We start from the raw sequence: 14,018 nt of genomic DNA, 5'->3' as shown, positions 1-14,018 counted from the left end.
CGAGCGGGTATCTGCAGCGCTGAGGACGAACCGCGGTTATCATTGTGCATCAGTGACCCATCTCAACGTCCCGCTAAACAACGTCCCGTCACCTGTATTATACTCTCAACATCTGCCACCAGACACATCTTGAATCTATCACCAATTTCCACACAACCAGTCATAGCTATTCACCATGCCTCGAGACGAACTACCCTCGTTGCTATTGCTTCCATTTCCTCCCGACCCCTTAAGTCGCTCGTTGTTAAACACGGCATATCGACCATCCATCACTGCTGCACTCTCAAGGCTAAAGCGACCAAATGGCGCCTCTAAACTCACCGTAGCTGTCGAATGCCCAATATTGCACGGCCAGTTCTTGCGGTCCAAGACCCTGTCATGGACCGAAGCCCAGGCTTTGGTAGCCGGCATCTACACCATCATCTCCGTCGTCTCTGCTCAGCTTGGCATCGGCACCGAAATTGACGGCGGGCCAAACTCAGTCGATGCCACAGTCGTTTTGATTGACCACAACCGCAACAAGCGCTTCACTGAAGACTTTCGCCCTGCCATTGAGACCAACAACACCACCGTGATTGACCTCGCAACCTTTGCCTCGGCCTATCACCCATGGAACTACATCTTCCACGTCCGAAGCGAGGTTGGGCTTCAGTTTTATCAGACCTATCTCAAGCTCGCTGAGGGGAGGCAAACATTGCTGCAGGAGCAGTTGATTCCTGTCGAAGGGGGCATCACTATGAATGTTGTCCCCCAAGGAAATATACCACGCCCAACACCTGCTCGGACGCCGGGGGTCCCTGTCGTCTGTCTCGGTGGAACCTTTGACTATCTACACCCAGGTCACAAGCTTCTCCTCACCGCCGCTGCGCTGTTGTTGAAAGTCCCAAGAAAAGACGACGCCAATATGCAACCTTGCACCTACATCATCGGCATCACAGGCGATGAGCTTTTGAGAAACAAAAAGTATGCCGAGTTCGTCCAGTCTTGGGAAACCAGAGCGAGGAATGTGATTTTGTTTCTGTCCCGGATTCTCGAGCTCTCGGAAAGAGGATGGAAAGACACTCAGCAACCGCAACGAGTGGAGGAAAGGGACGGCGATGTCAAGGCTTGGTTTAGGGATGGGACAATTCTTGTTCACTGTGTCAGGATTCAAGATCCTTTTGGGCCCACGATCACGGTGGAGAATGTTGATGCGTTGGTTGTGTCTGGGGAGACGAGGTCAGGAGGCAAGGCAGTGAATGATAAGAGGGCTGAACAGGGGTGGAAGACGTTGGAGGTGTTTGAGGTGGATGTGCTGGATGCGGAGGATGTGTTGGAGGAGAAAGAGAGGACCAAAACAGAAGAGAATTTCTCGGCGAAGATCAGCAGTTCGGCAATACGGCAGCAGAGAGCGTTGGCGAGGCCGGGGACCAAGATATGAAGTGTATGCGAGCAGCTGGCGAGATCATGATGGAAATGATAACGGTTTGATTTTCGTTTTCGTATACCAGCCATCCGGATTTATTGATTGCTATTGTTTGTTCACATGCTTGCCTACGTTGGCTTGGGTTTGATTCTCGTCTTTCCTCTTTTGAATCGTTAGCTTGAACATTGGTGTCACATACCCGCCAGCCATCGGTTCTAGACTGCTTATAAATATCTACAAGAAACTATGGACGTTACTAGATGGTCTGTGCCACCGCCACTGTCTCGGTTTTGTAGTTCGGACTTTGGACTACAGAAGCTGGTGAATATTACACGTTTCTGCACGTGTGGCCAGACATATGTACACAATTTACTTCTCTAGATTTCTTTTACAATTCAAAATCTATGGTTTCTATCACACACGCCTGCCGTTGTGCCAATTACGTATAGTCGTTAGCTAGTCGCTTGCTGACTCAGTAATGTATCTATGTGTTGCCACATCAGGGGGAGAATAGGGGTATAAAAAAAGAGGGCTTCCCAAAACTGTCCTCTTCACATCTTTACCAACCAGAATTCAAGATCCACCATTGACCTAATACGGCCAGTCCACTGTTTGTTCGCCTCAAAGAATCAGTCTCGCACAAATCCGAATACCACGCAAACGCCACCAGCAAAACCTCTCAATCGGGTCCCTGGTCCCGACGATGCGGCGATGTGTGTATGTGCCCCAGCGGCGTGGAGTCAACCCCGTCAACCGTTGCATCTTGCGGCGCGCGGCAGAGTCTGTGCGATCCTCTGGGATTCCGTCCGCTTATCTCTACGTTCTCTGTGCCGCTGAGCCTCATCCTGCTACGCCTCATCCTACTACAGCTAACTTGTCCACTAGCTATGCTTTGAAACGTCCCAATGAAGCATGAAGCCTATTGGACAACAAGCGATGATTTGCTCCGTGAAAGCAGACGCTGAATAGCTGAGTGTTTGTTGTCTTTAATGTGATTGATTTCTCTAGTAGTAGGTATCCGTAGGTAGCCGTATCTAACTGATTTGCTTTTTCCCGAGCCTTGTTTTTCCCACCTCACTCATATATTCGTGTCCCCCTCCTCCCAAAACGCAAAAAGAAAAATATGAGTCTCCAAATATGGTGATGTACATGAAGAATTTGCACTCCAATCCAATAATCCGTATCTAATGAAAGCCGTAAGCCAACAAACAAGAAACTGTGCCCGTAGATGTATGTGTAGGCAGGTAAAAAAGCTGTTGTACACCATTCTAATCAACCGAAATAGTCCACTTCGTCTGCACCCTAATCCCCTCCGGCTGCCTATGATAGTTCCGATGATCCCCCACTTGCATCGTGAGCGCCTCCTCGGAGCTATTCGCCCTCAGCGGCGTCCCCGCCCTATCCCCATCCGGCGTGGTAGCAGCAACGTCCGTCTTGTGATACACCTCCTTGTTCGGTGCGTACAAATCTTCCATCACGATCGTGTCGGTGCCGGGGTTGGAGCTGTTCTTCAGCTTGCTGAACCCGTTGGTGCCGTTGGTGCCGTTCTCAGAGGAGTGATACGGGTCGAGCTTGGAGGGGCTCTTGCGAGAAAAATAGCGGGTCCAGAGGGTGCCGAGCATGGGGAGGCTGACGCAGAAGATGCCGAGGTTGGGCTCGGTCGCGGACCAGAAGTCGGCCCAGACCATGGATTCGGTCAGGTTGACGAGGTCGAGCTGGGTGAGGGTTACGATGCGGATCATGGCGACCACGCTGACGCTGGAAGGGGGAGAGGTTTGTTAGATGTGCGAACGGAAAGGAGAAGGCGAGGGAATCACGTACAGTAAACCAACCAAGAAGACGGCTGTCAGGGCGATCTTCTTGCCCTTGGAGGTCTTCAGAGTCCACACTGTTGGAATCGGGAGCGTCAGGATCAACACGTCGGTGATGATGTTGAACGCGCCAATGGCAATAAAAGACCCGACTTGGTCACCACATTGCGCTGTTGGCATCAGAGCGACGGTGTAGATGGCGGCAAAAGGACGACAAATCAGAAACACCTGCAGTATATTCCCAACAGACCAGAGACAAACAAAAATGATGACGCCCTTGGTGGCCATGCGCATCGTTTTGTTGACGAAGACACGGAGGTAAAAGATGAGGACGCTGAGCTTGATGGTGCTGATGGATGTCGCATAGATCAGTTCGTATGAGACGAGCATCTTCAGGATGTGTTCGATATTTGGAGCGGTCTCGGCCATTGGATATCCTACACCCATCGGTGCCCCTGAAAGAAGGTAAATATCAGTACATCTGTGTCTCGAGAGCGAGGGGAGAGTCGTTCGACTTACAAAGGCCCTGAATCACTACCATGGCCATGCCCTGAGGGACGGCAAACAGAATGAGGTAGTCATCCCACCACAGGCCAGCTCCCGTCAGGAAGCGAGCAAAGAGTCTCAGCCCAAGGATCACCAAAGTTATGACGGCTAGTACACAGTTGATGATGAGATGGGTTTTGACGATCGGGAGGATCGGAAACTCGACGTATTCAAACATCTTGAAATGTTGATCTGACAAGATGGAGGGGAGGGAGGCCAAAGGGAGTGGTCCCCTTCCTTTTAGTGAGAAAAGGCCACGGCAGTTATCCCGAGTCTGAGCAAGGAAGCTGTCCTGGAAAGGAGAGAGAAAAGATAGAAACTGGGGCAATGCTAAGATCACTGTGGAGCGGTTGCTAATGCCCACCACTTGCTCAGGAGCAGTGTAAGCAACAGGGGACGGAGTAAAAAGGTAAAGATCGTCAATATGACATCCGGGGCATGGCCGGCAAGCAACCCAGGTAGTTGTCGGGACACGAGAAAGAAAAGATGAGCAGCAGGATAAGCACGTCGTGCCTCGTGTGGGTAGCAGTCACATCTACAAGAAAGAAAAGAGAAATAATAAACTGCAGAAGGGCGTTGCATTGCCCATGAGAGGAAGCACACCTATTCGACCGGGGGGTGTAAGTGATGCTGTGCCGTGCATGTGCCGTCTGGGTTCCTCTTGGAGAAACGAGACTGGTCAAGCAATAAGCGAAGTCTTTCGGGGTCTTTGGATAAAGATGTGGCCTGCTTTCTGAAAGCTCTGGTGCCCAGCCTCGGTTGTACCTGATGATTTTGGGTCTATGCAAGCTTATGTGAGTGATGTGATGGTGCTGTCAGGGCAGGGTGGAACTGAGATATAATATTGTGTGTTTGGCTCCAGCCTGGCACAACTGGCACAACTGGCTCAAAGGAATAGTAATGCCCGGCCAAATCTCTGGACCACGAAGAGGTCCTCTCATCCGGCTTCCAACACAGAAATATAAATTTTGATGGCCGCTGCGGTAAGACAAAACCGTTGCACTACTAGGGACGGCGCGTTCAAGTTCCACTGCGGAAGCCATCAACGGCGTGTCCGAGCACAAGGGACCTTGGCAAGTCTTTGACAGCAGACGACAGCAAGGACGAAGAAGCGGACGAAATCCAAGAAAGACCTTGTTCTGCAAGGATACATGGGCTAGCTTGTTTGAGCTGTGTGGGGTTCGAGACGTCGTTTTTTGAGGTCTTCGTCAATATCTCCTCTTCCGGATGGCTTCCCCGGGCAATCACTTCCTGCTTAACCCCCACTTTCCGTGCCCCAAAACCACCTCCAGGCATGGTGAATTCAAAGTCTCCCATTGACTCCCGTCTTGCTGCGTCGATAGCGCGAGAGCTGGACGAGTCCATCGTGCCATTCAAACAATAGTCGATACCCCGCCCTTAACCCTGGCCCCAATTACCTGGTGCAGATCTGCGCCCCTTTTTGCCGCTCCATACCACCTCGAGTCTGCCCACCTCTAAGGATATCTCTCGCTTCTTCATGACCCCAGTGTAACCTCAGTCTTTTTTCAACCAACTTGGCGTGCTTGCGGGTGTCATTGTCGAGCCAGAACGTCCCCAACTGCAGCCACCGACCTGCAGAACACGCAGAACACCTGCAGAACGCCCACATTTCTGGGGCTCACGACACCGAGGTGTGGAGGGGCGGCCCCTGAATAAACACACTCTTAGACCATGTTGGGGGTCAGCGGTGGTAAACCATTGGCATGGCCCAGTGGGGGCTGGGGGACTGGCTCGAGAGGGGAACTGAAGCAAACAAAAGGACCACGTTCGCGACATACTCGGTTGAAACGAGGCTGATCTTCATACCGGCTTCTCCAGACTCCTCTCTGCTGCGTGTTGCGAGCCTGGTGATATCCACTTTGCGAACCCCCAATTGTTCGTCATCCCCGAACTGCCGAAGCCGAGATCTCTTGCCTGCTCCCCCTTGTGCATACAATTGGCGAGACCCCCTTTCTGTTTCCATATCTGTCCAGCTTTGGGTGCCCCCTTCTTCTGCATCTTCAGCAACATCCAGCCCGCATCTTGCCGAGAGCGCCCAGATTGTTCAGTACAACCCACCATCAGCAAACCTCCCATCATACATCATGGCTGCTGTTGACCTTGAGAAGCCGTTCGACTATGTCGTCGTTGGCGGCGGCACTGCCGGCCTCGTCATTGCCAACCGGCTCTCCGAAGACAGCGATGTCCGTGTTCTTGTCATCGAGGCCGGTGCAGACCGTAGCAGTGACCCCCTGGTTCTTTGCCCGGGTCTCGTTGCCGGCTTGTACGGCAAGGATGAATACGACTGGAACTTCACATCAACACCCCAGGTAGGTCGTGCCACTCGCTCTCTTGACCAGGAGGGCCCTTTGCTGATCATGTTTCGTAGCCTACCCTGAACAACCGGGTCATCAACCAAGCTCGCGGGAAGATGCTTGGTGGCAGCTCGGCCCTCAACTTCCTCATGCTGTTGTATCCTTCCAAGGGCAACATTGACGCCTGGGCAGCCCTGGGCAACGAGGGCTGGGACTTTGACTCTCTTGCTCCCTACCTGCGCAAGTTTGCAACCGTCCACACTCCTCCCCAGTCATCCAAGGACCTCTGCGGGTTAACCTATCACAATGAGGACCTCGCCAAAGGTGACGGGCCCATCCACGTCACTTTCAGTGAAGGTTACAATATAACCAACCAAGCTTGGTTGAAGACCTTTGCTGGACAAGGCCTGGAGGTCACCACGGATCCTCGTGATGGAAGGGCATTGGGTGCCTTCCAAAACCAGGCCAGCATTGATCCAGTAACACACACCAGAAGTTTCGCAGCCACAGGCTATTACAACCCAGAGGTTGCGAAGCGATCCAACTTGGTGGTGCTCACCGAGACTTTGGTGGAAAAGATTGTCTTTGACACCACGGGAGATGAGCCTGTTGCCACTGGTGTTGAGATTTTGACCAAGGATGGTGAGAAGAAGCAGATATCTGCCAACCTTGAAGTCATCCTGTCGGCTGGTACCCTGCAGTCACCCCAGATTCTGGAGCTTTCCGGTATTGGAAGCAAGGACATCCTCGAGAAGCACAACATTCCCGTCATTGTTGAGAACCCCAGCGTGGGCGAGAACGTGCAAGACCACCCCATTGTATGTCAGAGCTTCGAGGTCGCCGATATGACCCCGTCAGGAGATGTCCTCCGTGACCCCAACGTTCTCAACGCTTTGGTAGGCATGTACCAGGCCTCCGGCGCCGGACCTCTCGGCCAGAGCACCATCAGCGTAGCCTACTCCCCCCTCGTCGACGGCTCCGGCATCGTCTCCCCCGAGGCCAAGAAGGAGCTCCTCGCCTCCCATGAGCACACACTCACCACCCCGGACGCGCAAGCCATCAGAAAACTCGTCGAGTCCCCCGACGAGGCTACCTTCCAGTTCCTGCTCTTCCCCACCCAGGTCTCCATCCCTGACGTCCCCAAGTCCATGGCCGAGTACATCCTCCCGGTCCTCCCCGAGAACTACATCACCGTCATGACCATCCTCAACCACCCCTTCTCCCGCGGCAGCGTGCACATCTCCAGCCCCGACGTCCACGCCGCCCCTGTATGGGACCCAAAGTACAACTCCAACCTCCTCGACATGGAGCTCCTCGCCCGCGGCGTCGAGTTTGTCGAGCGGCTCGTCGACAAGTCGACGCCGTTTGGCAAGCTGCTCAAGGACGGGGGGAAGAGGCAGCCGGAGGGGCTTGTGGCGACGGATCTGGAAAAGGCAAAGGAAATTGTCCGCAAGAGGCAGATCTCCGTGTTTCATGTGTCTGGCAGCTGCGCCATGAAGCCAAGGGAACAGGGCGGTGTGGTGGATGCGAGGTTGAGGGTGTACGGGACCAAGAGGCTTAGGGTGGTGGACGCGAGCGTGTTCCCGATGGAGCCGGTGGGAAATATTCAGAGTGTGGTTTATGCTGTTGCGGAGAAGGCGGCGGATTTGATCAAGGAGGATAGGAAGAGCTTGTAAATTTGTTTTCTGTATTTGGTTCCCTTGTCTGCCTGTGGAAAGGTGGGAATAGACTGATAACAAGTTTGCTAGCTGCGCATTTAGTCTTCTCCCGGCTTTTGGCCTGACATGTCGGACTCAGATGGCCCGTTTGTGACCCTTGACCTGTTGCAAATCCAACCAGTACCCCCTCAAACTGACTTCCCTCTTCTGCGGCTCCTTCTTTTTAGTGACACGCCCAGTGAATGGATTTTCAATCTCCTTTTCAACAAAGAAAGTGAGTTTCGTGGTAGACATGTCATCTTTCAAGGACTCGCAAGTGTGTTTGTCGGGACAAACGATGGACTTGATGGTGTTTCCCCCCCAGCCGAAACCACACAGATCCGAGATGCCGGGGACAAAGACTCGCTGAGACACAAGATTGGGGCGCTGAGGGTAGAACGGGGACGACGGGTCCGGGCAGGGTTTTCTGTAGTTTGCAGTCGTCAGTTATGGACAGATTGAAAGAGAGCCTGTGGATGTGGAGCAAAAGACCTACTCGTATAAGAAGCAGCAGCTGAGGGAGGAGCCCTTGTAGATGGAATTCACTGGTATAGAGGGGCTGATGTCCACTATTGGCGTGTAATGATCATGGTTAGATAGTGGAGCCTCTGGAGGCAACAATTAAAGAGAAACATACCGCAGCTGGCCTGGTGTGTGTTGTCGAGAGTCTCAGGCGAGAAAGCCTGGCAGGGACCCTCATAGTTGGCCTCAGCAAAGAGCGACAAGCCAGTGCTCCCACAGGCCGCGACAGTCTTGGGACTGCCGAGAACATACAGGGGCGAAAGCAAGGCAAGAAGAAGCCCAGTAAGCCTACCCATCTCGAATATTGCTAGGTGTGTTGACGTTTTCCGAGGCACGTTCGACAAGATTGTCTCGCCTTTTTTTTAGATGGATCAGAGGGGCTCTTTGATATTCTTGTGCTCAGCTGGATGAAAAAAATTGATTGTCATCGAGAAACCTGCCTTTGGTCCATCTTTGTGAGCCTGCCCAAACCTTCTAAAGATAGTCTTCGACCCGGCCACTGTAAGCTTTGGTCCGAGGCTTGACTCTATCTAGGTTTCGTGTTCTGAAAGTACGTAGTTAGCCTACCTGCCCGCTTCTCCACAATCAGCAATTCGTGGATTTTGGCTGCGAATCATGCTAGATCTGTCTTCTCCGGCGAGATATGGATGTGTGCGTGTTGTCTTCGCCCTGATACGAAGTGGTTAACGAATCGCAGGAATCACTGCTGATCGCGAGCATGAACTTTCGATTGTGGTGCGTTATCATCGCACTGGCGGAAGCGGCCTGCTTCTGGGCTGACAAAGAAAATGTACAATCCAGTGCATGCTAAACAAACTCACACAGGTCTGGACCTCAGGCCTCTACGTCACGGATGGTTGGGTTTTCCTGAGCAACAGCGAGTTGGCATTAGAATATGATATATGTTGATATGTAGTAATTTGGCCACGATTACCTCATCAATAGACTCCTGGAATGTATTGCCTATCTAGCAACATACCTAGCAAACGAGCTCACAGGTCCTCCCATCTACTCCAATCTAACTCCTTCTCATTACTCCGAGGGTATCCGAAGAAGTTTGCCGTCCCAATCAATTATGGAAAGCCACGGCTAACACCCCTAGTCATCCTCGCTGGCGCTGCCATAACCTTCGTCTGTCTGAGAGCGGCAATAGTCACTCACATTGCAGACAACACTGTGGGCGAGACCCTCATACGCAACCTCTTCCAGCTTCGTATCTCCGGGGAGCAGACGCTGTGCCTGTCCAAGACATTGGTGTCTGGAGAAAAGCACACAGCAATGGCCGGGCATGACGGTGGCCGAAACAACGTGGGCTGATTTGGGGCTTTCATCGGGCATACTGACATAGCCACGCGGGATATCATAGCACCGATCCTTGGTCAACTTCAGTTGGACGCAGTACTCGCCCTCTCCGCAGTACTTGAAGTTGTAGTCGGTAACGCCAATGGTCTTTGTGAACTTGTGGAGCTTCTGGTCCATCTGTCTCTGGAACACCCATTCATCGTCCTCGGGCTTCTCGTCTAGGTTTCTGATGCCCCATCTCGAGATGTGGTCCCTGTAGTACTCAGGCATGGACGAAATGGTGCTGTAGGCAAACTCATGTTGCTGCCACTCGCCAGGGAGGATAAAACCTCGCTTGCAGTCGCGCAGCACAAATACCGTCCTGGTGCGAGATTCATCGGGAACCGTCTCGTGCTTGAACCCATACGAGGCACACACGTCGAACGATCCAAACTTGTCGAGATTGCATCGAGTGTGGTTATTGAGAGAATTCTTCACCAAGTCGCCCATCGCTGCTCTGCCACAACTCCTACGCTCAAACATTAGCACACAATCTCTCGGCGTGGAAGCAAGATGGCATGGTCGGGCTTACATCCCCAAGAGCGGCACCGCAAACCAGCTGCCACAATAGTCATTGGCCCAGACGTCTTTTGACCAACTACCGGTTGTAGAGTATGAAAGAGATCTTTGCCGTGTCCTCGTGATCCCATACGACTGAGAAGACTTGACATTACTCTCCCAATCCACACTCCGCTTTCGGCTTTGCTCGAATCTTTGGCCGTCGCTGTGTGTATAACCCGATGTCATGTCCACACCGGCCTTTCCCATGATTGGAACCCCATCAAACAGCGGTATATTAGACAGACCGACACCGGCTGTGCCGGTTACCCCGAAGTTGAAGGTATCCGCAACAGTCCATGTATCGCCCCATGATATTCCATCCTTGTAAGTGGTGCTGTTTCCAGTGGAAGATTCGTCCTTGATCATGACGGTCGTTGCTTCGCCGACTGGGCCACCGAGACTCACAGAGATCCCGCAACTATCGCTTCGTTGACATGGGTTGTGCCAGCTCCGAACGCCCAGGACCCGCGGGTGGCCCCAATACCACTTGTGGCAAACAGTTAGTCAGGGGCGAGGAGAGAAGACGTGATGCGGCGGCAGCACTCACCCCATGGCTTGTTTCACAGTAGGCCTTGCAATTGTTGTCGGGGCTCATGTGATCCCAGCACTCGCCCCTGTTAAGCCGATATTGAGGTTTGCAATTTCGATTCTCATCGACAGTCACAAACTGCGCGTCACATATCACCAAACTTAGCACATCATGGATCCGGGCTCATATTCTGGAGGACAACCTACGTGAGGAAATCCATGGCGAATGGCCTTTTGGATCTTGCTGGCAACATCCATGCATTTTGTCTGAGGATACAAAGCTGACGGGGCTGCCACAGCTGATGCTGAGAAGCCCGCCGCCACCAACAGGGAGGCCAGCATCGTAGTCGAGAGAATGATCGGCGAGTACGATAGGAGGCTGTTGCCTTGGTCAGGCCAGATCAGAAGAGGCGAGGATGGGAACAGAAGAAAAAGATGGGAAAGGAAGTCAGAGAAGTAAAGCACCGTGTGACTGCCCGGCCGGATAAGTCCTCGGGTGCGGTGATCTAAACTTTTCGCTTCATGCCGCCACCCCGGGCCCGTAATGCCACCATGAAGAGGAAAATCGACGCCTCGTGAGATACGAAGAGGAAGTCACCGCTAAAACGGCTCCAACCGAGTGCTTCACCATTTTCGTTCAGCAGCTGCCGCCGGTTGGCCTGGAGATCCACAAGCGGAACTCATTGAACCTAGACAGTTCAACAGAAACAGGAGCAGAAACAGGAGCAGAAACAGGAACAGGAACATGAATCTCAGTTCTCTGAAGCTTCACATACATGCAGGCAACCTGGAGGTAGGCTACTCAGGGGCAACGGCTACTGGAAGTGGTGCAGGGGAAGAATACACCACTGGTGAAGAAAAACAAAGAATTTACTAGGTATTAATGCATTCCACCCATGATTCTCTATTTCAGGTTTCTAGTTATCTCCATCTATTCGTCCATTTCGCTTTCTTGCTTACTTCTCAGAATTCCCCACACGTCGAGCTTCGATAGAGACTTCATGTCCCGTCCACAATGACTGTTGGTGATCCCTCGCCAGGACATCCTAGAAATGCATCAGCTTTTGGTCGATTCATGGCGGAAATAGTCAGGGGCTTACCTGTCTTCGGCATCCAAGCAATTGTCTAGAAAGCATTGCTGAACAGCGTTCGCGATGTCCCATTGTCCCCCATCAAATTCACTAAGGGTTGGTAAGTTGTAAGCTTTGAATCGATGCTTGATAGATGTGTTGATCACATACACACAAAGACACATCCAGTCATGAGCGTGAGAACACCCAACTTGAACATAGGTCTTTTCCAGGCACTCGTTATTGCATCTGCTCTTGAGGGGCTGCTTAGCCTTGGGAGGCCCAGCTGGCTGGGTCGCAGGCGGATTTTGTCGAGTGACGAGCCGAGTCTGCAGTGAGCTGGGAGCTGCGCCTGCAAGAGTGCTGCAGAGGATACCGAACCACACTACCCACAGCTTCATGTTTGGGATTTGTCGAAGCCGTCAAGTCAAGCGGGAGCAGTAATGTTGCAAGACTGGCCAACTCGCAGTTGAACACCGGGAGTTGGGAGAAAGAAAAGAAGAGAAGGTAGAAAAGCCCAAGTCGTGCCTCCCGGCCTGCAAAAAGCACGCAAGCCATGATATACGGCATGAGTCCAACGGCGTCAACTTTATCAGCTAAAAACCGATACACATAAAAGCCATGGCGGCGTGACCACACCTTAAGCTATCACAGATTGTGCTCTCGGATCAGGACACCTGGTCTGAATTCGAAACTCTAATACCGTCGAGAAAAGCTTTTTCCTTCCGTGCTACTTTTGAACTGGATTATTTTCCCTCGCTCAAAACACCACATCACTCTCACGACCGCGTCTCAATGAAGTACTCCTTGTCTGGTTCATGGCTTTTAGTCGCGGTTACATCTCTCTTTGGAGGAGTTACTGCCTCCCCAGATGATCCGTTGCCTCCATCGGTGCCCAGACCTGCCGATGACCCAAAGGTCCAGTCCTTTCCCTCATGGAATCCAGTTCACTCTGGACATCACATCAACCTCACCAGGGTCCGCCATGTTCACAGATGCCTCCAAGACTGGTGCGACGATCGTTACCTCATTTGGGAATTGGGCGGCAAGGCCATTTGCAAAACAGACCATCCAGATGGAGAGAACGTCGTGGGCTGGCTCTGCAACCTGGGATATTATCAAAAGGCCTGCTCAGCCGCCATGCTCAACCAGGCCGCCAAAAAGATGATTGAGGGTATGGATGACTACAGAGCCCCCTCCCCCGCAGGCCATATCTATTACATGCCAGAGAGGTCTCAATCGTTTGTCTTTGGTTGGGACACCTACTGCAACGGCTCACCCTCATGCGGAGGACACCGGGATCCTACCATAGTCTGTGAGAACCAGATCAATCACTATCGCCACAGGCCGAGTCCCAAGCCGGCTCAATTCGTTAGCATCGCTAACGCGTACGGATCCGTGAGACACGAGGGTTACCACGTTGAGGAGGACGTTGAAAGTGAGCAGGGCCAAAACAACAACTGCACTGAAGAGGAGGAGTTTGAGAAGTTCAAAAAGGATCAAGCCATGAAGGACATCTCGATTGCCGAGCAGATAATCAGGAAGAAGTTTCGGCCGCACACCCAAAAGGGAATACCACGTAGGTGCCCCCCCAACCTCCTTAATCCTGCAATGACTACAATGACTCGAGGACATTCCTAACACATACGTTTCAGTCGAAGGGGCCAGTGAGGAAAACATTTACCACAATCCAGAACACCACAGGAATGGCGGCCGCTGAGTCTCCTGTCAGCGGGGGGCCGGGCAACATAATGGGTCCATGAGTCAAGGAGGGACGTCTGATGGAACGGCAGCTATTTTACAAGAATGTAGTTGCAAAATCTTGACTCAGTTGCTAGTTATGAGTAACAAACGTTGACTGGAGGACTTTGTTGCGGTGAATAGTTAACCCATGAAAAACCCGAAGCCGAAGCCGGTCCCCACCCTTGTTTGCCGCAGTCCATCATGAGACTTGAAGGAAGGGATCAATGCTTGAAAGCGCAGGCCGTATTTCAATAATAGAGTAGAATCCTGGCTTGAGCTCGTTTCCATAAAATTGATACTTCCTCGCGACTGTCCCAACTTTCAGACTAAAAGATGCAATCAGATTAGCCCACAGCTTCCCAGGACCACTTCCATCAAATCCACAGCCACATCCTGAAACAACATCGCACAGATCGTCAGCTTTTTTCTCTTACAAAGTCGAGAAAACAATCAAGAATTTGAAATAAAGCACAGCAAAC

The 14,018-nt window shown here is 52.1% G+C and overlaps 6 protein-coding genes across 6 annotated transcripts; 3 read left to right on the top strand and 3 right to left on the bottom strand.

Moving 5' to 3' along the window:
- Nucleotides 1–175: 175 nt before the first annotated feature.
- Nucleotides 176–1,420, top strand: QC763_504890 (uncharacterized protein; the record flags this gene model as incomplete). The annotated part of the gene is made up of 1 exon (XM_062913083.1): nt 176–1,420. The coding sequence occupies one exon, from the start codon at nt 176–178 to the stop codon at nt 1,418–1,420; it is 1,245 nt and encodes a 414-aa protein (XP_062764337.1).
- Nucleotides 1,421–2,349: 929 nt separating this feature from the next.
- On the bottom strand, nt 2,350–4,821 carry QC763_504880 (uncharacterized protein). The gene is made up of 3 exons (XM_062913082.1): nt 3,736–4,821; nt 3,227–3,671; nt 2,350–3,163 (listed from the first exon to the last, which is right to left on the bottom strand). Exons 1-3 carry the CDS (start codon nt 3,938–3,940, stop codon nt 2,674–2,676), a joined length of 1,140 nt encoding a protein of 379 aa, XP_062764336.1. The 5' UTR covers nt 3,941–4,821; the 3' UTR covers nt 2,350–2,673.
- A 76-nt stretch (nt 4,822–4,897) lies between these two features.
- On the top strand, nt 4,898–8,482 carry QC763_504870 (uncharacterized protein). The gene is made up of 4 exons (XM_062913081.1): nt 4,898–6,092; nt 6,152–7,764; nt 7,826–7,881; nt 7,963–8,482. The coding sequence occupies exons 1-2, from the start codon at nt 5,487–5,489 to the stop codon at nt 7,751–7,753; spliced, it is 2,208 nt and encodes a 735-aa protein (XP_062764335.1). The 5' UTR covers nt 4,898–5,486; the 3' UTR covers nt 7,754–7,764; nt 7,826–7,881; nt 7,963–8,482.
- Nucleotides 7,825–8,691, bottom strand: QC763_504860 (uncharacterized protein). The gene is made up of 3 exons (XM_062913080.1): nt 8,412–8,691; nt 8,271–8,343; nt 7,825–8,201 (listed from the first exon to the last, which is right to left on the bottom strand). The coding sequence occupies exons 1-3, from the start codon at nt 8,590–8,592 to the stop codon at nt 7,871–7,873; spliced, it is 585 nt and encodes a 194-aa protein (XP_062764334.1). The 5' UTR covers nt 8,593–8,691; the 3' UTR covers nt 7,825–7,870.
- Nucleotides 8,692–9,312: 621 nt separating this feature from the next.
- QC763_504857 (uncharacterized protein) lies at nt 9,313–11,199 on the bottom strand. Its single transcript, XM_062913079.1, has 4 exons — nt 10,934–11,199; nt 10,746–10,865; nt 10,170–10,684; nt 9,313–10,106 (listed from the first exon to the last, which is right to left on the bottom strand). The coding sequence occupies exons 1-4, from the start codon at nt 11,066–11,068 to the stop codon at nt 9,395–9,397; spliced, it is 1,482 nt and encodes a 493-aa protein (XP_062764333.1). The 5' UTR covers nt 11,069–11,199; the 3' UTR covers nt 9,313–9,394.
- A 1,224-nt stretch (nt 11,200–12,423) lies between these two features.
- On the top strand, nt 12,424–13,566 carry QC763_504852 (uncharacterized protein). Its single transcript, XM_062913078.1, has 2 exons — nt 12,424–13,375; nt 13,452–13,566. The coding sequence occupies exons 1-2, from the start codon at nt 12,592–12,594 to the stop codon at nt 13,514–13,516; spliced, it is 849 nt and encodes a 282-aa protein (XP_062764332.1). The 5' UTR covers nt 12,424–12,591; the 3' UTR covers nt 13,517–13,566.
- Nucleotides 13,567–14,018: the final 452 nt, after the last annotated feature.

The sequence above is a fragment of the Podospora pseudopauciseta genome (assembly GCF_035222475.1).
Source record: "Podospora pseudopauciseta strain CBS 411.78 chromosome 5 map unlocalized CBS411.78m_5.2, whole genome shotgun sequence".
Classification (NCBI taxonomy): domain Eukaryota; kingdom Fungi; phylum Ascomycota; class Sordariomycetes; order Sordariales; family Podosporaceae; genus Podospora; species Podospora pseudopauciseta.
Note: the sequence above shows the minus strand (reverse complement) of the source record. Positions and strands in the feature narration are given on the sequence as shown.